Source organism: Thunnus maccoyii, chromosome 9 (genome assembly GCF_910596095.1).
Source record: "Thunnus maccoyii chromosome 9, fThuMac1.1, whole genome shotgun sequence".
NCBI lineage: Eukaryota > Metazoa > Chordata > Actinopteri > Scombriformes > Scombridae > Thunnus > Thunnus maccoyii.
Genome location: NC_056541.1, coordinates 29963220 through 29985576, shown reverse-complemented (window position 1 = coordinate 29985576; position 22357 = coordinate 29963220). Strand labels below are relative to the sequence as shown.

Below are 22357 nucleotides of genomic sequence, written 5' to 3'. Positions count from 1 at the left end.
GAATGTGGCTTTTTATTGACCCTGTTACATCTCATTTCAGAGGAAGTCTCTTATAGAAACACTAATGCTGTGTGTGTGATGTACATTCTGTTATATATTCACAGCTGAGCACCTTCTCAGGGGAGGCTCGGCCAGCCGTCCCCCTTCAGCCCTCCAGAGGGTCTCCAACATGGATTCGACCAAGACAATATCAGGTTAGAGATGAATTTAATTTCTGAAAACGAACTCAATCACCAGTTTGGTTTCCCAAAAATCAGACTTTATTAATCTCCCATTTCCTGAGCAGTGTCCCGCCGGAGCAGCGAGGAGATAAAGAGGGACATGTCTGCTCAAGACGGGGCTTCATCATCCTCCCTGATGGCTATGAGTGCTGCCTCCTCTCCGCTCTCCTTGTCCTCCTCATCCCCCACCGCCTCCATCACCCCTACAGCACGCAGCCGCCTAAGGTACCACCTTTTAGAGTACTTACTCACCTGTATGTTGTGCCTTTAACGCAGCCAACGTGCTCACACAACTCTGTTTTCATTCTCATCAGTGATTTTAATCTGTCAATTGCCCATATGACATCACCTCTTCTTACTCAAGTTGTGATTGGTTTGCTGACAAAGCATACAACCAGAGGCACGCAAACAAGCTTATTATATAATCTGTTTGCCTTCATGACATAGTAAATCTTTTAAAACTGTGGTAGAGTGTTTGCTTACGTGTCTCTTCTTAATGTCTGTTAAAGAGAAGAGAGAAAGGACCCGCTGTCGGCACTGGCCAGAGAGTATGGAGGCTCCAAGAGAAACGCTCTGCTAAAGTGGTGCCAGAAGAAGACTGAGGGTTATCAGGTATGTAACGGTGCTGTCACAGCTCATTTGATCCCACATGATACAAAGTGTCTATTAGCAAAAGATCATCATTTCAAATAGAAGAGGGCTATGAGAAAGAAGAAAAAAGTCATTTGTTCCTTTGGAACTGGCAAGACTTGGATTTGCGTCCAGATGAGACGATACAAATGTGTTTTGTGGCATGTCACCAGTTCCCATTAAAAGTGATAAAATGAGCTGATGTTTTTTTTTTTCTTTTTTTTTTTTTTAAAGACACTGATAAGTAATGAAAACAGTCTCTGGAAAAAACACTACAACGGTCAGCAGCACAGACAGAGACTGCACAGCTCTGTGAAAAGAATTATTCATTTAGCACAATATGTTTGTAACATTTGTGTGTTTAGTTTAAATTAATAAATTGGGCAAAACATGCAAATGAAGTAGACTTTTTTTTCCTTTTTTTTTATTAATTAAATCTGATTTTTTTCTCGACTGGTCAGTGACCAAAAATATTTATCTTAAAGGCAGTCTGCTGAACTTTCTCTGTGCAAGACACTGGAGCTCATGCCACAATATTTTCATATTCTCATATTCTCATCCTAAACCTCTAATTGTATTGTAAGGTTTTTCTGTACAAGTCTGATTCAACAAAACACTCTTAACTGCACAAACTTGTCATAAATTGCTTGATTCGACTTGATGAATAGCACACTTAGCCTCAACACCACATGAGGCTAAATGTCACCTTAATAAGAATATCATGAATTTCACACCACAGAGCTTCAAGTCCTGCTGTCAGAATCCAGCACATGAAAACATAACAGTTAGTGCCAGTAAGCCTAGTTGTATTAGGGGATCTGTCCTGAAATAATTAGGAAATTTTATTACAGCTGCCAATGACACATCATTAGAGCAGCACTTTACTGTGACAGGAATAAAGAAGATGGCTTGACATGTTAGATTAAGTTAGATTAAAACATCAATGACTTACATGGAAGGTAGTCAAGAGGACGGGACAGTCAAGGAAATGGACGGGAGATACTGTAGGTGGTGTTGCACTGTCAGGTGCAGCGGCATAAAGACCACCTTCAGCAGCTGCTTAACAACTACTGAACTGTACAAGCTGTCACCATAAAACCTAAAAAAAAAAAACCCCAAAACATTTCAAACCTCTCAGTAAACTGGCATCCCATGATGATGATATGGTGAACAGAGTATTGATTTTGCATCCAGTTTATTTTTATTTTAAGTCATTCAGATGAAGGCATTATAATTCTGAAGTCAAACAAATCTGTTCAGATGAGTCAAGATGAGCTTCAATCTGTTGAAGCTCCACGAGATGAAATGGAGGTGTGTCTGTTCCAGTTCAGTGTAATGGTGTTGTTATTGAGTATGTATGTTGTCACGGTGCTGCTTTTCACCTACAGGCCTTATTTGCTGTCTAAACATTTGCAGTGATCCGATGAACGTCTACGCATTGACCTAGAAACGACTTAAATGACAAATCACAAGGGTCAAACGCCATATCGAAGTGATGTTTGCTCCTTTCTTAGTTGATGTAGCTTATGGTTGCCGTGGCACCTGAAGTCCTCTCCAGGAAGTGTGCAACATTTAACACATCCTGTGAGTTACCAACCTGACAAAAAGCATTGCGGGCTATCCAGACAAAAGTTACCAGCCTGACAAAATATGATGTACTATCAAGACAAAAGTTCTCTGAGATTTGAGCGTCGAGTTACATTTAACCTCAGTGGCTGTTTGATGATGGATTTGACTGTAAAGTGCAGTAGCTTGTTTGATTTCAAAGGTCAGATGAGAGTTGATGGTAGAGTAGATGATAAATCCGATATGGATGAGTAATGTTGAGACTTCACATAAAACTCCAGGACTGTCGTCAGATTGAGCTGCAGTTCTCCGTGGCTAAATCATTTTAAATAGTTCCATGAATTTATTGTGACCATAATGTTGTTGGAAGTGGTGTTGAAAACTGTACAGCGGCTGACAGTGACATTCATGACCTGATATAAAATGTGGCACCCTGTGATATGTCAGATCAGGCCCAAAAATTGGTTTTCCATCGATTTTTATCCCGGATTGTAAACGTTGTGTCGGATGAAATCCGAGTGTAAATGATTTGTCGCTTTGTTTTTCAGAACATTGATATCACTAACTTCAGCAGCAGCTGGAATGATGGCCTGGCGTTCTGCGCTGTGCTGCACACCTACCTGCCTGCCCACATCCCCTACCAGGAACTCACCAGCCAAGACAAGGCAAGTAGAGATCAGAGGTTGTTAGACCGTATGTTAAACCACCAGGCTGTTAAAACCAACAGACTGAACTGTTAACAGTACTGTGAAACTGACAGTACTGTTTCACTGTTTGTGATTTTGACTCTCTTCTTTTCTTCAGAGGAGAAACTTCACTTTAGCTTTCCAGGCTGCAGAGAGTGTTGGGATCAAATGCACTTTGGTAAGCTTTGTACCAATATGAAGTGATTTTTTTCCTAGTACGAGTAAAAACAAAAACAGTGCAATGAAGGGATACAGTGGAGATCCAGCTGTGGGTCAGACATGAAAAGCCTGACCACAGTCTCTCTTTTCCCTTGAAGAAATAATGTTTGACTCACGTTTTTGCTTGCACCCTACACACCTTTTTACTGCTAGAATGAATTTCTCTCCAATTTTTTAGTGGAGCTCTTCTTACCTCAAACAGACTTGTGTGAGTCTGAAATACTTGATAGTTGTATACATGCATTGCATTAGACATTTTTTATATCAGTGCATCTGCTCATGTACAAAAACATAGATTTAATTATGTTTTTTAATGTAAATAAATTCATCCACTGACATAGCTCATTCTAATCATTAACCAAAGATGAACCACATCATGTACTGCATTTGCACAGCAGGTCTATGCTTCTGCTTTCAACCTCATAAACCTCACTCACCTGCCGGTGTCAGTCATTAAAAACTGATGCTGCACAGAACAGTGTTCACATCCCCAGAACTTTATTTTAAATCCCAGCAAAGTTTCCCTAGATACCAGAATTTTGGGATAAATGTATATAATCAAGAATATTTTCAGTTGATGGAATAGTGCAGCTTTCAAAATCATTGAGTCTGCATTGTTGTTATGGTTCAATTGTTTCCACATACACTCGCCTAATTGATAAAGAATGATCTTGTTCAATGAAGTGAAATAATGGTAAACTTTGTCTAAAATATGTTGTTTTTTGTGAGACATAAATCTTCAGTTTAGCAGTATTTCCTGTGTTAACATCTCTTTCTCTGTTGCAGGACATTAATGAGATGGTGCACACAGAGAGGCCGGACTGGCAGAGTGTCATGACTTACGTCACAGCCATCTACAAGTATTTTGAGACCTGACTCACCGTCTCACCCATCCTGCTCCTGCAGCACAATCAGAGCCACAACAGCCCCCCCCCCCCCCCCCCCCGAACATCCTTTCAACTGTAATACCTCACTGACACCTCCCCCCAAACCACAGCAGTACCCAAGCACGCTGCATGTCAGACACTTCGGCCCCAGATGCCGCTTTCCTCAGTAGTTAGCAACACTAAAAACAGAGCAGAATCTCACTGGACACACACACAGCTACTCCATCCATCCCAGTGCAGTGTGAGAAGCGCTTTGTGTATTGTTGTAGTCCAAGGGCTCGCCTGTATGTCTGCTGTTACACTAGTAAGCTATGAGAAGTAACTAGTTAAAGCCTGGTGAACCAAGTACACGTCTGAAGGAGCAGCAGAATGGAAAAGAAACCAAGTCTCAGTGCCTTCTATCTGGCTTTTCCTTGCAAATAATATTCCTCCACACTTTGCCCAGTTTCTAGGATGTTGTAGTCTGTTAAAGGGGAATTCCATCAAATCTGACTTTCAGTGAGCTACGTTGCAAGAAGAGACATTTTCATAAAAAGTCACAATGTTTTTTTCCTCTTGTTTAATTGTAAAAAAAAATTGGAAAATATCTGCTTCTGCGCAGTAACGAACCAAACGCCTGTAATGTTGGAATCTCCCCTGAAACAACCCTGAAAATTCCCTTTTGAATGGAGTTCAGACAGACGCAGCCTTTTTTTGCACCAAGTCTTCCAGACGTTACAGTACGATACAGATGCCTCTCTTTTAACGGATCAAGTGCCTGTGTGGGTTTTGATGCAGGAGACCAGGCAGTGTCTTTTCACTACAGTTTGTGAAGCTGAAGATTAGAGGAGTTGCCAAATATGTTGCAGAGCCTTTTGATTTGTTGATCAGTGACTGTTTGCTTTTCAAGCACAGAAATATGCTATGTTGTACAACACTACTACACATTTTGTTAAGCAGCACTAACACACTCTTTATGATGGTTTTTCACCAATAGATCCATGAAAGAGGATTAATAATAACTTGTGTATGGAGTTTAATGCTAAACTTACAACTGTATAATGTGTGTTTGCATTTTATAGGCTTGCATTTGCCATGTTGCACTTAGATGTCTTTCATTAGGCACATACAGCACACAGCATCAGTTCATCATAATCAAAATATGAGTGAGTAGGATGTAGTTTTTTGATAAAAATGTGTTTTGACTGACAAGATAAATTCTGCTTGCATCAGAGAGCCTTAAACTTTTATCAGCCTGCGGGTCTAATTAGAAAAATAGTCTCTCACCCAGGGACTTCATGTTGGGAAAAAGTGCTCTAGTTTTTGGAAACCAGCAAAGAAAGATTCATACTGAAGGTGACAACACACTTTTCTAGGTCAACGCAATATCAGTGAAAGGAATGGTTCTGCATTTTGGGAAATATGCTTGTTCACTTTCTTGCAGAGTTAGATGAGAAGATTGAGCAGTGACTTCCTGGCGTCTCTGCTGGTTGCAACTGCTCCCAACGTGTCTTATTTACACGTTGGTTTTTGTACAGAAAACTGTACTTATTAATCTCTGAGCTTTAGAGGCAGAGCCAGGCTAGCTGTTTCCCCATTTCCAGTCTTTATGCTAAGCTAAACTAGTAATAGCCTGTTGGCTCGAGCTTCATATTTATTGTACAGGTAAAGCAGTATCAATCTTCACATCTAACTCTCATCAACAAAGCAAATAAGAGTTTTCCCCAAAATGTTCAACTATTCCTTAAATATTGACAAATGTTTTAAAACCATGCACAAGTGACTGGAGAATTCATCATGTCATTGACTTATTTTATAGTGTGATAACTGATGCTGTGTAAAGGTAGTAGTTTTTGAACTTCCTTCTATGACTAACCATTACTTTACAGATACTGTGTAGCACATTTAATTAGTCATAGTTCAGTCAGCGGTGTTACTATAATGCTGTCTGACTCCAGTGTGTTAACTGTGCCTCAGCACACCAGTTTCACTGTATTTATTTGCATGGTTTCCAATCATTGTAGAGAGGTCGTTGCTTTATGTGTGTGTTTGAAGTGTATATGAATTTATTACACATACGTAGCTGCACTGATATCAGCTTTTTTTTCGTATTCCACACATTAATTTCCTGCCTTAACGGTTTAACTGAAGCTTCTGCGAGTGAAACTGTGACCTTTTTAAAATAGCAGTTTTCTTTCCTCAGAGAGCACATGTTTCAGTGTGGAAATAGTTTCTATAACAAGCTCCTTCTTGTTCGTGTCTCTCTCGAAGAGCACTAATAATAATGGCCATTTGGAAGGCTGGGAGGTTGAATTCCTGTCATGTGTCTGGTGAAAGTGACTACACACTGTTTTGATTTGGATCAGATGAAGCTGCCAGCCGGTATCAAAAGCAACATCAGAAAACATCACGTTCGCCCCGATTTAGAAGCACATCCTATCGCGCTGTGTGCCGAGCCACATCACCACAATCTGTACAGCTGCATTAGATATTCAGTGATTTCAAGTTCGCACAAGAGCCTGCAACGATGACAGTTTCTTTTTTGTATACATGAGAGTGTGAGTGAGGTATTTAATGACATTTGAAAACGTTGGCTCTCTGTTAAAGGGGGTTATGCGTTGCCATGATGCTGACAATTATCAGCCAACAGTTTTATTGTGTTCTGTTCGATTCCACCGCTGGCCCGTGTGTTTTATTGCTCCCGACAGGAGCGTCTGAGAGCTACAGAAAAGTTAGAAGTGGAATGTGTTTTGATCGCGCTTTAGTGATCCTGGGACTTTACGAGGTCCAGCGTGTGTGTGTGAGTGTGTGCTGATGTGGAGTGATTGATGAACACTGAGCCCAGCGTGCTGAGGAGAGACCAGACAGCTGGCAAGAGCTGGGAAGCACATTCCACCTCCACATGATGCAGCCATGAGGGACATGTTACATTGTTTGGGACCATGAGCTTACTATGTATAATGCCCTTTTTAAGTGTATGGCTTTACCACAGCGAGCAAAGCTAATGTGAACAGTGCATTATGTCCTTATTGGGTCCACTTCATCACACTATGTTTATTTTTCTTTTTTTACTTGAAAAAGCTCTGAGAATTCCACTGAACCTGCTTTAGTTTGTCTTTTGATTTCAATGTTGCCTACAAAAACAAGATTTTTTTTTTTACAATCCATGCCACATTTTGTTTTTGGTGTGGAATTTTTTTTTCCTGAGAGAAAATCCTGATCACACTACATGCAGTGCAGAAATGGTCCCTTGGCAAAGTTAAAACTGAATGAATAAATGTGTATTTGTGTGTGTGTGTGTGTGTGTGTGTGTGTGTGTGTGTGTGCGCGCGCGCGCGTGCGCGTGTGTAAAGGGACTAAGCTACAGTATTAAGTGCACACTATGATGATAATAAAGTTGTAAAAAAACAAAAATGCTGTCTGGTTTTATGTAGCTTTATTTCACTGGCAATAGTTATAAAAGACCATTGAAACCGCCATGTTTGTTGTCATCATTGCATCAGTCTTCTCAAGTGGTTTCAGCTTCATCAGAGGCTCAGAAATGGTTATAAGGATGCATTTTTAGCCCACTCACTGCACAGTTACAAATAAGTAGTGCGTTTGATTTAGGCAGTTATTAGACTGTGACAGAGATCTGGCACTGACTAATACCTGGATGTCTGTCCTCCACTGTAAGATCATTTCTAGATGAAGCTGCTCACCTGACTCATCTGTCTCAGGTTTCACAGCAAACCTTAATGTGTGTCATCATCAATAGATTCATGTGTACACACAGCAGGCTTTTAGCTGACCCGCCCCTGGAGAGGAAACAGGCACAATCAGGCTGAATATGTTTTATGAGGGAGGGGTGTGTGTGTGTGTGTGTGTGTGTGTGAGAGAGAGAGAGAGAGAGAGGGAGACGGAGAGGGAGGAAAAGAGCAGGTCTCATCTGTCTGAAGTCATTCACTAAAGAGGCGGTGTTATTGATCAGAAATATTCAGTGTGTTTTTACTTCTTGGAACAGAGAATCGGAAATCTACATTCTGCCCGATGAAAGCCAATAACCGCAGGTGAGTCATTTTAATTGACACCAGTTTGATTATCGTGAGCATTCTGCACAAAGTCAATAAAATGGGCGTTTGAATGTTGGAGTTTACTATCCACATTGGCCAAACGTGATTACATATTTAATGGTGACTTTATACTAACTCTTATGTACATGTAGCACATTTTACCGCAGGCAGAACAATGTGAGCTGCGTGTGAAGCATCTGAAAGCATGTGGTGCCTGTGTGAGGAAGATGGTAAAGTGATGTTTAGTACAAGGTGTCCCACAGCAGGTGTTAGGTTTCCTCACCTGTGAGAACTAAACTAGCAGGTATTAACCTGGGGGGGGGGAGTACACTGTCTCCTCAGCATTCCTGCAGGTGAACAAACACAACATTCATATCATTTCTGACTTACCTGTATCCTCATGATAGTGTCACATTTATTTTAGCTCTTCTTCTACCTGCGCTCTGTGATTTCTAGCAAACTTAAAGCATGTAATAAATTCCTTAATGTTCAGAGAAGGCAGTGTCTTATGACATGGCTGGATTAACCTGCAAGGGGGCCAACTTGAAGTTGTGGCCCCAACTTTACACTTCTTTAAAGGTACCCTGTGGTGTTTTGGACCTCCGCTAGTGCTGTGAAAAAAATCAAATATTACCATATTTTTCACCCAATACCTCAATATCGATATTGCGTTGATACTGTAGGGATGACTATTGGTACTTTGACTAAATATTTGCACAATGAGTTTTTTGATAACTAATCATGAGTAATGTGGATATAATGACTAGGTGGGTAAAGACAAATAATAGAACAGCCAGATCAGTCTGGTAAGTTCAGAAAATTACATCACTTTACTGTAATGCAGCATTTAAGAAGACAGGAAAAGACAACACTTATGCCATATCACGATATTAGGATATCCAGACGATATCTAGTCTCATATCACAATATCAATATAGTATCGATATATTGCCCAGCCATAATGTAAACAATGCAGGATTTAAAATATTTAAAGTCCCCCTGCACTCAAAAATATGTTTTGCTTATTGTTCCTTCACTTGAATGTTTGAGCTTCATGCAGAATGATGTATGTGCAGAGTTTGTTTTCACATTCATCTGCCAAAAGTGGAATGTTTCTCTGTGTTCACCTTGAATCTGAGTTTAAGGCGTGTACCTACAAGCATGATTAATGACATCAAAACTAGTCTGGAAGCCAAACCTGGTCCAGTATGAGACTTACCCAAGTGTGATAAACAATGTTTTTTCATGAGTAACACTCAATGTAAACATAACTTTTTGAGACAGGATTTCTCTACAAATCAGGGATTCAAGATGAACTAAATGATGCAGGAGCGTCCTTTTGTTGATACAGTGGTGTACTTACATAATGCAGCTTCTCCAGAAAATATTACATTTAATTCATAGAAACATCGTCAGCATCAATTTGGTTAACAAAACAATGTTAGAAAGGCAGTAAAACTTTGGGTCAACATCCATTAGAGACTCACTGAAAGCTTGATGGGACTCCAGCCAAACCTTTAGGGGCCCCTGAGGCCCCATAACCATTATGTGTCAGTAGGTTTGTGTTAATCTGATTAATTAAACATTTTTTAGGAATATGCACCATTAAAGTACAATATTAAATCATATAGTAAGGAGCCTGAGGCAGGTTATACTGGGGCCCTCTAGTGGGTTAACTTGGAGCCAAGCTGTTCATGTCACAGCTATTAACTTATGATTTATGTTATACTGTATTGATTAGTGTAGGGTGCTCTCAGAGGTCACTTTAATTTAAATGGACATGTAAATGTTATTTTAGTAATTAATGCACTTATAGTGTATACAAAACACCTAATAAATTAACTGTATGTCCTAAAGTGGCTGATGTGAACTCAAGACCTTAAGAATCTCACTTTCTCTTGTTTTTCTATTAATCCCAGGAGTTTCTCCAATATGTTTCACATTCAATCTCATGACAGCTTGCTATTGTAGGATGCATTGCTAGCATGGGAGATTCACTGCCGTAGTTTTCAAAGATTCATTATTTCCTCTACCGTCCTCAGGGAATTTTGTTTTGGACTCACCGCTGCTGCATAAAATCTGTTAATACACTGTAATACAATACCAAAAGTCTCTGACATCAAGACACATAAATATCCTGGGCTCAGAGGAAAGAGACCAACATAAACTTTATTTGTAAGTCAAATATAATGAACAAAAAAACCTCCTGATAACTATCGACTTTGAAATAACAAGTCTTTAGTATTAATAAAAAGGTCTCATCTGACCCAAAGGGAAAAGCCTGACTGAGAGAGCAAAGACCTCAGTGTTCCAGCGCAGCTGTTATCTCCTAGAAGTTGATGTGACCTCAAGAAACATTCCCTCTGAGGGATTCAGCGCCACAAAAACAGCAATTTCTGTTAGTAAAAACTTTTACAATTCACAGATATCAGAGAACCTTACTGCAGCGTGATTCAGCGGTGTGAATAGACCAGCGGCCATATTCATCAAACTTCTAAGAATTACACAAGAATGCTCTGAAGAGCCAACAGAAGAATAAAGCATTCTTTTCTAAAATGTGAAGAATAGGACGTCTTTGTCAAGTGACATTTAGCGTTTACAAAAAAAGCAGCAGCTCTAACAGTAAGCTAAAACTACCCTATTCTGACTAACATATCATTCATTTTAACTCATGATGTAGCCTACCATACAGTTATTTCAAAACATCCCTTGAGTGCTCTGTTCTTGTTTTTTAGTTACTTTGGTGAAGCGGAATCAAGCTGTAAAAACAAAAGTGACAAATTAGCTTTAAAAGTGATATGGCAAACTCGTTAGCAAACAGTGGCTCATTTACACATCCAGAAGATACGTAGCAACATTAGTGTTTGTCTGAAGTTGGTTGTTTTCCAGCCACCTTGCAAATGTTTATTCACTCTCCTTTTAGCTCTGTTTTGCTCTTCACCAACTCCTGAGGGAATATCTGATTCCACAGCTGCTTAATGTTCCACTATTTTCACCAGCTAGTCGCTAACCCTTTCTTTTTGCCTCTTGGTGCTGAACAGATAGTGTACAGTGGGTTTTTACAGCTTACTCGCTGGAAAAAGCTGCCTGCTGTATCTGAAAACGACACTGTGAAAGCTATGAGACTGAACTGAAACATTAAAGTTGTGATTAGAGTTGTGGGCCGTAAAACAATGAACTGAAAGATGTTAAAAGTTCCATAGAGCTGAGGGGAACTGGAGAGTCACGTCACAATTCTCTGTGGTGTTATCACTAAGATGACACCTTTCACATTACATGTTGTCATTTGATCCATTTTTAATATAAAAATATTGATTAGTGCAGCTTTAAGTACTTTGTACTTCTACTATTGTACTCTTATCTTTGTAACTTTAAAGGTGCAATATACGATATTTAGCCACTAGATGTCGCACTAGAGCAACAGCATCTCAGACCAAAACAAATGCGTGTGTCGTTTACTCAATAAAGTTGGGGAAAAAAGAAAGCAGCATCTGAACACACGGCTCACAAAACTCAGATCAAACTGTCAAACTAGGCAGTCCTGATCAAATATGAATCAAGATTCTGTTACTACATTGCCTATTTTAGCGTACTGTTTAGCTTTAATATGAGAAGGTTTGTGACTCGGCTGCCATGTTGAAGACAGACACAAGGAGGACAGGGAGGGACTCACATGCACTTAAATGCAAATACCAAAACAAAGAACAGAGAAGCTGGGATTACAACACATATACACTTTTAAGAGAGATCTACGTTTTTTTGTTTCTGACATGGTGTTAAGGGTGTGGCACTTGGACACTGACCATGGCAACTCCCACCCTTTGATTCATTATCTAATAGATTTGAAACCCTGTTCAGCCACTTGTCCAATGACAATTGTACACCTGGTCTAGGTTGACTATATATGTTGTTTGCGTCATGTCTTTTACCACAATGACTCTGATATAGACACACCAGCCTAGTGTCGAAACATTAATCTGTTTGCATAATTCAAGGCTGCAAATTAATCGGTGTGCTCCAGTTCCCTTTTTTCCACTGTTAGTGCAGCTTTAAGTCTGTAAGTGGGAGTAAAACTGAAGGATTTTTACTTTTAGCTTTCACTTAAGTCAAAAATTACAGTCTCAGTCTGCTGCAGCAGCAGCATCCTCCATGTTTCCTGCAGACAATACTTAGTGTTGCAAAGCACTGGGAGCTCTGCTACAGTATGTGTATGTTTGACACTGATAAAGGCTATACAAACCACTATCCCACTGCTCCTCTGCAGGGTCAAGAGAGGCTGTTTATAGAAGTCATTGGAAAATCCAAAGTTGCACAAAAGTCAGCCATGAATACATGCCCATAAACACAGAATAACTTGTGTTTTTCAGCAATTTCAGTCTTTATTTCACAGCTCCTGATAGTTTTGGTGACATCTTTCAATTTGACCATTTGAATGAAAAAGTATTTAGTGTTTCTCCCAGAATTTACCCTTGTCAGAGTGTTAGAGTGCTGGACAGTCTTTAGATTAAAAGCTTTTTAAGGCAAAGTGACCCCACCTGCCCATTCATTTGTAGAGGAAACTACGGAAACATTTATGCCCTTAAATAATTCATTTGTTTCAAAAAACGCTTTTACATTAGATGGAAGCCTTACACATGAAAAAACTTGACTTTGACTCTCATACATCAATTTCAACCTAATATTCTGACAAGTAAATCTTAAGTATTTTGTTTAGAATCATTATAGTGTGATTATTTTAGTATTTATCTGTGAATGGGTGAATTAGCAAGCAGAAAGATTGTTACATGCTATATAAATGCAACCATTTAGGTTAGAAACAAGACAATTTATTTTTAGAAACACTCAAGCATGTGTTTGACACATCCTTCAACACTACTGAAACACTACTGACTTACTTCGAAGCATATCTGATGCAAGTGTGTGTGCTGAAATTCACTTCCTTTATGGTAAAAGCATTTCCTCTTTTTCACTTCTGCAACTCTTTATCGGCAGCGACATAATGTTCCAGTGATGCGTGTTGTTGGCATCATCTCAGCCCCTCGAGAAGTTCATGGGAAAAAGCCACTAAGGGGAAGGACCTGAGGGAAGAGAAGAGCAGAGGAGCTTCACGAGGAGAGAATGGAGACGACTATGTCCTGTGTGTGGAGTTTGGAGCCATGATGACAGCTTCATCTGCAGTTGAATAAAAGTTTTTATCAGCTGTGTGAGCTGAGCAGGTCTGAGGGAGCTGCCGCAGCTGCTTGGTGCACCTGGTGGATGTTTGTGGAGGTGTCAAGGGTGAGAAGGCTGCCAGGCTGCAGCTATGGTCGTTGAGGCGAGGTTTCCTCCCTCCTTATCAGTGACCTTGCCGTTTGTCTCACCATGCCGGACGACCCCGCCGCCTCCACCCTCTACATCGTCCTGGAGTTGCTGATTGCTGTGTTCTCCGTGCTGGGTAATGTGCTGGTCTGCTGGGCCGTGTGCCTCAACAGCAACCTGCAGAGCATCACCAACTTCTTTGTGGTGTCACTGGCGGTGGCTGACATCGCCGTGGGCGTCCTGGCCATTCCCTTCGCCATCGTCATCAGCACTGGCTTCTGCTCCAACTTCTATGGCTGCCTGTTTATCGCCTGCTTTGTGCTGGTTCTCACCCAGAGCTCCATCTTCAGCCTGCTGGCCATCGCTATAGACCGTTACATTGCAATCAAGATACCACTCAGGTCAGTGGCCCAGAGGACCAAACTCTGAGGAATTCATATCAGTTACAAGTGTGTCTGGGCACTTGTTATGTAGTTACAGGTGAAAGAGAGAAAAGTTCTGTATCACTTCAGACATCATTTATAAAGAGATCCTAAGTGGCTTTGTTAATGGTTGATAAGCTTTACAGAGCACCTGTTAGTAAGAATTATTTTTGGGCTGCCAGGTTGTATAAAAACTAATTTGAGTGGTTGGACCATTTGACCACATACTTGGTCCAAAATTAATTTATTAACTTGTTCAGTCTTGATTTAAAAGCCTTTAATAATAATGTAATAACCTTAACAGCTGCAGACTTGAAGAAGAAAGTGAGGATTACCAACATGTATAGTTGTATTATTACCAAATAGAAAGGTTAACCCCACCCAAGGAATTATTCACAATCTGGCAACCCAAACGTTGTTCTTATTAATAACTTAGTTAATAACTGACCTATAAAGTATTAATTAATGGTTTATGAACTATTAATAAGACAGTTATAAAGGTTATAAAACCTTTATAAAGGGTGCCTTATTAAATGTATCATCATTTGTTCTCTTTTCTTCTCAGTTTAGTTTAATGTGTCTCTTAGTCCCAGGCAGTGGAGGTCTCACAATAAAGCTCCATATTTCATTTCTATCTATCAGTAAAGACATGACTTTTGAACCAGAAAGTCTTGGCTGAATAAATGTGTCCAGAAATGATTTCTCCCACAAGGCCAAGTCTCCCTGGAGCAATCAAATGAATTTTGCTCTAATTGCTTATACAGACTGTGTAACCCTCTTGTAACCCCCTTGTGTAATCTTACTTTATGACTTTGCTGTAAAAGCACTGTGCATGTCAGACTGTTTATGGTGCACATCAGCTTAGATTTAGCATTCAAATTTGCCAAGAATGGGGTGTTTGCAGAAATTTAACCTGTCACCCAATGACATGCTGACAGCAATACAGTAGCTCATGCTGTGACCTCATCATATATGGTCAGAGTCACGTTGAACTCTGCCTTCTCAACCACACAGTTTCACACAACCTCCCCCTCTGCTTAAGATATGTGAGGGTTCCTCTGCATTGTTTTTTTGCATCCCTGTCAGATGCAAATAGTGGTGGTGGTGGGGGGCTAGTGCTGTTTTTGCAGCACTAACCTTTGCACTTTAACATCTCAAGAATGTGATAGAAACAAGCCAAATGTCTCAGCTGCTCTCCCACACTGTGCTACAGGCATACTCAAAATAGACTCTTCCTTTGAGGAGTTCTGAAAAAATTGTTGTTTTTTTTTTATCCTTTTCTCTTTTTGTTCCGGGATGAGAAGAGCTTCTACAGAGCTATCAATAATTCAAGGGGGCTTCATATACTGTAAACAAATCTCAGACATAAGCATTTATAGTGTACAGTGTTTTATCTAATATGAGATAATTGTGGAAACTTTAGTCCAAACTTCTAATTCTGAGTTCTGAACTGAAAAAGACCTGCCAGACAGACCTAAATGCTGGATTTTTGTATTGTCTCCCTCTGCAGGTACAACAGCTTGGTGACAGGCCGACGGGCACAAGGCATCATCGCCATCTGCTGGGTTTTATCCATCATCATCGGCCTGACCCCCATGATGGGCTGGCACAAGGTGGCCAAGAGCTCTAACAGCACCTGCCCAAACGGCCTGATGAAGTGCCTGTTTGAGGAGGTGGTGAACATGGAGTACATGGTGTACTTTAACTTTTTTGCATGTGTGCTGATCCCCCTGCTGCTGATGTTGGCCATCTACCTGTGTATCTTCATGGCAGCTTGCCACCAGCTAAAGCTCATTGAGATGAAGGCGGCTCATGGAGAGAAGTCGCGCACCACGCTGCAGAAAGAGGTCCAGGCTGCCAAGTCTCTGGCCATCATAGTGGGGCTGTTTGCTGTGTGCTGGCTGCCCTTACACATCATCAACTGCTTCACCCTCTTCTGCCCTCAGTGTAAACGTCCTCCTCTCTGGATCATGTATGTGGCCATTATCCTCTCCCACGCCAACTCGGTGGTCAACCCCTTCATCTACGCCTACCGCATCCGGGAGTTCCGACAAACCTTCCGTAGGATTATCCGACGCCACATCCTGGGCCAGAAGGAGATGTTTGACAGTGGCAGCAGTAGGCACAGGTCCACTCGCAACAGCATCACAGACTCCATCAGACTCAAGGTGAATGACCTCAGCTTTGATCTGTTCACTGAGCACAGCAGCAGCAGTAGCTGTGAAAGCTCCTACCGTGTCCCAGCTCACATCTCTCCTGTAGGGGGCGGTCTAGTGGCGGTGTCCCATCCCCCTCTATCAGTTGTCATCTCCCACTGTCCTAAGATGGGGCCATGTCCACTGCAAGCCCTCACACAGACTCAGATCCCCATGGGTCATCATGTACAGTACGTGGAGCAGCAGCACGACTGTGCAGGAGCAGAAGTTGTGGAGGAAAAGGACAAACAGAACCTGAACTCTGTCCAGGTCACATCTCTGACCTGCTGTAGTGAGCTGGCAAAGGTGTCCTGACGCACACACAAGAGAGATCAATCATTAATATTCAAGGGCCTCACAGTGAAGTGTCAATGTCTGCATAGCAGCAGCTCTCAAAGGATCGTGATCTGTCCTGATCCACAATGGAAGCACTGTACACAGACAATGGACAACATACGTTACTAAGATGACTTAAATCTACTTGTCATGTTAAACTGTGTCCACTACTTAAGCAAAATGACTTTTCAAATTTAAATCAGACCAAGAGTTTAAAACCACTGCTAGGGGCTCCTCAACACCCCACATGACCAAGAGTGGTTTAAATCAATTGAGCAACAGCTGAACTTTGAACTTACCAAAGCTCAGCTAATATGAGAGAAGGTGTAGTGGACCTCTCGCTCTCAGAAGAAATTAAAATGGAAGTCCTTTTCAACTGCAGGCTGAAAGAATACATGTCAGTGACTGTCAACTTATTTCATGTCAACTTATCATTAAATTATTGATTAATATTATTTGCTCCTGAAACTGTCTTAATTTTCAGGGATATGGGCATAAATGCTCTCTGTTGGATTTCACTTTGTATCACTACCATGGATCATGGACAGAGGATAATTTCTTAAAGGGGACATATTAAGCTTTTTGTGATTTTCTGTTATTTATATACTGGTGAAGGATATCAATGCTAAACAGGGTCAAAGTTTCAAAACTTGAGGTTATCATATGTAGAAATACTCCCTGCAAGTCAAAAACCAGGGCTTAAACCTGATCTCAACGCTTCGTTTTCAATGTTTTTTTCTACCTTGGTGACAAGCTGACGTTGGCTATAAACGGCATAAACGGCTGTCCGTTCCGTAGCCTAGGTTGCTAATGTTGATGCCAAGGTTTTTCCATGGTTGGATCGGATTCAGGCTTGAACATCTATGGATGTATTTCAGAATTTGACATTTTGAGTAAAGAACAAGAAAAAGTTGTGAAATCTTACTACTGTAGTTTGTTTCAGACAGAGGCTGAACTGAGGGGTTGCATAGAGAGCCAGTATGAGATAAATAGGGAGTTAAATCATGCAACTGTAAACTGTAAATCATGCAAAGATATTCTAGAGCCCCAGATTAAAGATATAGACCTGTAAATGAGCATTTGTCCCCTTTAAGCAGTATTGCACCATCACTTGTACCTCTTGCTTTCACACCATTTTTAAATTCACTCCAACCTACTTAGCAAAGTTCATGCTCATTTGGAAAAAGTTAAACAGCTTTTATTTTTCACCTTTTCCCTTTTCTTGTATTGTAATTTCACAGCGATTTACATATGTTCCAAAAGAAATGAATAGGGGCGGATTTCTCTAGTTGGACTAAAAAACAAGGGCAGTTCATTCACCAGTGACCTATTGATTCATGTTAATGTTAACAGCAATGTAACAGGCAAAGGCTCCAAGGTTGGTAATGTTATACTGAAACGTATTTGCTGTTTGCTCCGTGTGTTTTGATCGTATACTTATTTAAGTTAAATTCATGTAAATTCTGAGATAGTTTGATGAATGACAGTTAATGATATGAAGAGGACTGTGAAGACTCAAATCAAACTCATGGATGAAGTTTTGTTTTTGCCCGGAGCAGCTATTGCCTTCTGTGTTCACACAAGCAGACTAGCACCAACCCCTGTCTTTAAATAAATGCTTTTACATTTTTAAAGTGTGTGTACTGTATTTACACTGCTCTGTGGCTCTCTGTATAAAATGGCCACAAAATGTTCCCAGTTATTATTCAGTAGCTGTAGGAACAGCTCCAGGCTTCTCACTGGCTTTTCACCAGGCAGGGTTGTGTTTCATATCAGATCTGGAAAGCTGTGGAGCAGTCTGAGATCTGGTTTGCTCATTCTGGGAAATGGTTAATTAAGCAGTCAAACTATCTTTGGATCTCTTTATTTTCCCAGCTTTCATCGCTATTCCCCTGTGAGTTCAGGTTACAGGACTCAGGGCCCACTTCTTTTTGAAAGCTTCCCCAGGGGTCTTCAGTGCTTTTTAAAGATTCACCACAGAGATCTCCCGAGTCCTTGTGGTCTGCTGCTATTCTGTGTGGCAGCATCTTGTCTCCTCAGCTGGGTCATATCAAGGTTAGGATTCAAAATGTTACGCTATGTAGGAGATCTATTGAGAAAATGTAATTGTCATTGCAACAGAACCATAAATGTGTTCTTATTTATTTGTTAGTTTCTTTAAAGCTGCTTGGCCTACATGGTTCTAGGGATGGCACTGTCAGCCTGTGGTCGGTTCACCTCTTTGGTTGAGCTGACCCTTGCACCATCCCTTGCACCAACCCTTGCACCATCAGCAGGTTGATATTTTAGTTTTTTACTGAAATCATAATGTTTTGACAACAATTGAATTGTCATGAAATTTGGTACAGATAATCACAATGGCCAAAAGAGCATAATGACTTTGGCGATCCACTGGCATTTCCTTAAGTACCACCTTGAGGTTGGCATTTGTGGTTTTGGGTCTCAAAAAATTATGAATGGATTGCAATGAAATTTATTACAGACGTTCATGTCCCCTTCAGGATTAACTGAACTAAACTGAATAACTTTGGTGATCACTTAGCTTTTCTGGCACCATCATCACCCAATACTTGCGAAACTAATGACATTCCCTTCTCCATTACTGTTAATTAGCAAATGTTAGCATGCTAAAATGCTAAACTAAGTGTGTGGTAAACATTATACCTGCTAAACAGCAACATGTTAGCATAGTCATTGTGAGCATGTTAGCATACTGATGTTAGCATTTAGCTCAAAACACTGCTGTGCTTAAGTATAGTCTCTAGAGCTGTTAGCTTGGCTGTAAACTCTAGTCTTGTTATACTGACAATGGATCAAATGAAAAGTGTGATGTGAAAGGTGTTGCTCATAGTGATGAACCCATGAGAACTGCAAATCCCCTCCTGCTCTGCTTTGGTTTTACAGTGTGCATATTTACTGTTCTGGTTGACCCTCATCTCTCTCACCAGCATTGTTTTCAAAGCTCTGATAAACCCACTGACACACAGTACACTAACTACCCTGGACCAAACAACAGACAGACAAAGTGCATTTAGAGCTAAAGAGCCAGATTTTCACTCTGGAGTTGGTGGTTGATGCAAAGGCAAAATGGAGAATCAATATTGGATATTCACAAAGTGGCCAGATATATGACTCCAAATGGATGCTAATGTTGCTCCATGTCTGCTAGATGTGTAAATAGGCAACTGTTTGCTAATACTGGCTGTGTACAGTAACCATGTAGGAAGATTTTTGCTGTTGATTTAGCACTGGGGAGATAATAGTGATTACAATTTCTTAAATAGAGTTCTGTATTGGAGATTGTTTTTCTTGTGAATTGAATTTTGAGACTGCCCCAGACCCCCCAGCATAGAATCAGGATTTAAATTGCATTAAAACTCTCCTTCATATGTATTACAGTAACAGCATTGGGTTTGGTTATTCAACTTATTAGTTCCAATCTGTGGCGGGAAACAATAAGTCCTCTTTTTTCAGACTTGACATCACTGTCCAACTCGTAGCTATAAAGTCCAGAGTGCCAGTCTGTCTGTGTGTGGAGACTCCATGGATACAAGCAACAGCAGTCCCTTGTCCCCACATTTAAAAGGGTCTGAGCTTTGTAAAGGACATGAAGAAGAGGATGCAAAGGAGGTGTGTGTGTGTGTGTGTGTGTGTGTGTGTGTTTGCCATCTCTACATTATGCAGACCAGTTCATACAGCCTCTCCCTCAGAGCTGAGTCTTTGTGTAGACCACAACACAGATTTAACAGCCTCCTGTCCCCTGTCCAAGTCTGTTACTCCCTGGGCTCTCTGGTATAAACAGATACTTGAACTACTGGTGGTGCCAGTACAGGAGCTGAAACTGCAGGAAGAACGACTAGTTTGACATCAGAAGGAGAAATGTTTGTCACTGTCCTGTTTGGAGGTTAGTAAAGTTCCTATAAACATATTTTACACTCATTGTATGCTCGTGATGTGGACTACCTGGTATGTAAAGTTTGATGGGTTTTTTTGAGATACTCAAAAGTTTGAGCATGTTGAAGATTGTGGCATAATGTACTAATGTTTCCTTTGTTTTAGAAATCATAGTTTAGTATAATAGTGAACTGGTTTATTTTCATTATGATTAATGTTTTAGTGTTACAAGATATTTTTCTTGACAGATAGCAAAATGGAAATGTTCAATCTCAACTGTAAGCTGATAAACTTCATCCATAATTTGAAGGAGAGGTGCGGTCTGGACTTCAAAGGTATATTTACTATAATGTTGTGAAGAAATGTTGTTTTGCGTTGCAGAAGCCAAGGAATGTATCATTCATTTGATAAACTAGTGGCAATTAGTGAGTATAATAATGAATAATGTATAATCTAACCTAAAACATCATAGTGTGGACAGAGATAGAGAAATAAAAATATCCTTTGACATATTCTTAATGCCAATACTTAACTATTACATAAAATGTTATGAAAAATGAACGCCATTTACTTCTATAGCATTAATTTCTCAAGAAATGATGCAATAGTTTCTGACAAATCTGACAGCTTTTGGAAACTAATGTGACAGCAAAAAGATGTTTGTTAATTTTTAAAACTTAAATCAGAAAAAAACACAATCTATTTCCCAAAAAATCCTCCAAATTCTCACTCTCATCCCACCCAAACAAAGAAAGTAGCTAGAAATAAAGAGAAAAAGAAAAAAATAACAACACAATTCTGAGAGAAAGTACAGAAAAAATATTTTTGAAAAGTCACTGCTTCATCTGGATTTGGTTGGTGGATTGGAAAAGCTTTCATGCAAAAAATGTGAAAATGTAAATATGAAACAACCATGATAGCAATCATAGATGAGGTCGCTCACCTGCAGAGTGTGTGGACCTGATGGACAGCAGCGGAAGAGTGATGAACCTGGAGGCCAAGCAGCACAGTGTGGATGCAGCCAGCAGCCTGCTGGTAGAGAGACAATACTACGTCCTCCTACAAGTCTGTCGTGAGTCCCTCTCCACCAACCAGCAGAACAGGAAAAAATGTCCAGATTAAAAAAAAATCTGGTTAAATATTTCTGACTTGAACAGTTTGATTCCAAGTTTAGATATCTAATATTAACTATAACTAATCATGTTAAATAAAGTCTGGCTTAAGTGTTTGACAGACCAAATCATAACCATTTTTCACAATTAAAATTTTGGAAGCTGGATGTAAAATAGTGAGTTGACTGTGACTTAATGTTCTCTGGTAGCCTATATGTGCACTGTATGTAATATTTTGATTTTAGAGGATATAATGGATTAAACTGCTCATAAATGTTATCTATAATATCAAAAAGTAAGCAGTTTTATTGCACCAGTAAAGCTCACTACTGCACTTGTCTTCAGGAGATGATGATACTGGAGATCGGAAATATGTGTCTCTCTTAAACAACTTCAGCCAGAGTCATCCTGAGTTAACAGGTAACTAAAACCACTGCCAGATGAAAAATGAATGACTGAACTCTAAGAATGGGAAACAGACTTGAAATGGCTCTCTGAGGCCTCCTGTTGGCCAAACCTATGTCTACAATTTAAAAAAAAATCATACCACAAAATATTTTCATGTTATGATGATTGGTTTGTTAATCATCCTGTTATAGAGCTGCTATGGAAACTGTCAAACCCCGACAAGGAGCAAGACAGAAAGATCAGTTCTCTGAGGAGAGGGCGCACACAGAGGAGCAGTCCTGCCCACCAAACCAGGAGCAAAAACCTCTCTGGACGTAACAAGAACCATCCAGTCCAATAGTTTCTGTACCAGTCATGTCAGATTTTTGGAAAATCTTAAGCAAAACTGTAGACTGATGTAGACTTCAAACAATGCAATATATGAAAAATGAAATTCTTTGAATGTAGTTTGA

General features: G+C 40.2%; 3 protein-coding genes across 4 annotated transcripts in view; all 3 read left to right on the top strand.

The window, feature by feature from the left end:
- Nucleotides 1-4262, top strand: part of specc1la (sperm antigen with calponin homology and coiled-coil domains 1-like a) — a 20151-nt gene extending 15889 nt beyond the window's left edge. Inside the window, exons 11-16 of the mRNA XM_042421046.1 lie at nucleotides 105-194; nucleotides 287-446; nucleotides 731-833; nucleotides 2966-3082; nucleotides 3222-3281; nucleotides 4109-4262. Of these exons, the coding sequence (XP_042276980.1) occupies nucleotides 105-194; nucleotides 287-446; nucleotides 731-833; nucleotides 2966-3082; nucleotides 3222-3281; nucleotides 4109-4198 (620 nt within the window). The 3' untranslated portion in view covers nucleotides 4199-4262. The remainder of the gene's footprint in view (nucleotides 1-104; nucleotides 195-286; nucleotides 447-730; nucleotides 834-2965; nucleotides 3083-3221; nucleotides 3282-4108) is intronic.
- Nucleotides 4255-22357, top strand: LOC121903726 (uncharacterized protein C22orf15). The gene is made up of 6 exons (XM_042421049.1): nucleotides 4255-7511; nucleotides 20122-20395; nucleotides 20634-20720; nucleotides 21335-21457; nucleotides 21843-21917; nucleotides 22097-22357. Exons 2-6 carry the CDS (start codon nucleotides 20371-20373, stop codon nucleotides 22243-22245), a joined length of 459 nt encoding a protein of 152 aa, XP_042276983.1. The 5' UTR covers nucleotides 4255-7511; nucleotides 20122-20370; the 3' UTR covers nucleotides 22246-22357.
- adora2aa (adenosine A2a receptor a) lies at nucleotides 8153-17444 on the top strand. 2 transcript variants are annotated; one of them, XM_042421047.1, is made up of 3 exons: nucleotides 8153-8237; nucleotides 13233-13939; nucleotides 15471-17444. In XM_042421047.1, the coding sequence occupies exons 2-3, from the start codon at nucleotides 13602-13604 to the stop codon at nucleotides 16468-16470; spliced, it is 1338 nt and encodes a 445-aa protein (XP_042276981.1). In that variant the 5' UTR covers nucleotides 8153-8237; nucleotides 13233-13601; the 3' UTR covers nucleotides 16471-17444. The 2 variants fall into 2 exon arrangements, with proteins under 2 accessions (XP_042276981.1, XP_042276982.1); XM_042421048.1 differs by lacking the exon at nucleotides 8153-8237 and having other exon boundaries at nucleotides 13002-13939.

Excerpts from the sequence above, each read along its gene's own strand:
- adora2aa (XM_042421047.1), top strand. The coding sequence starts at position 13,602 with ATGCCGGACGACCCCGCCGCCTCCACCCTCTACATCGTCCTGGAGTTG. Across the intron at positions 13,940-15,470 it reads GCAATCAAGATACCACTCAG|GTACAACAGCTTGGTGACAG; the intron begins GTCAGTGGCCCA and ends CTCCCTCTGCAG.
- LOC121903726 (XM_042421049.1), top strand. The coding sequence starts at position 20,371 with ATGTTTGTCACTGTCCTGTTTGGAG. Across the intron at positions 20,396-20,633 it reads TGTCACTGTCCTGTTTGGAG|ATAGCAAAATGGAAATGTTC; the intron begins GTTAGTAAAGTT and ends TTTTCTTGACAG. Across the intron at positions 20,721-21,334 it reads GTGCGGTCTGGACTTCAAAG|AGTGTGTGGACCTGATGGAC; the intron begins GTATATTTACTA and ends GCTCACCTGCAG.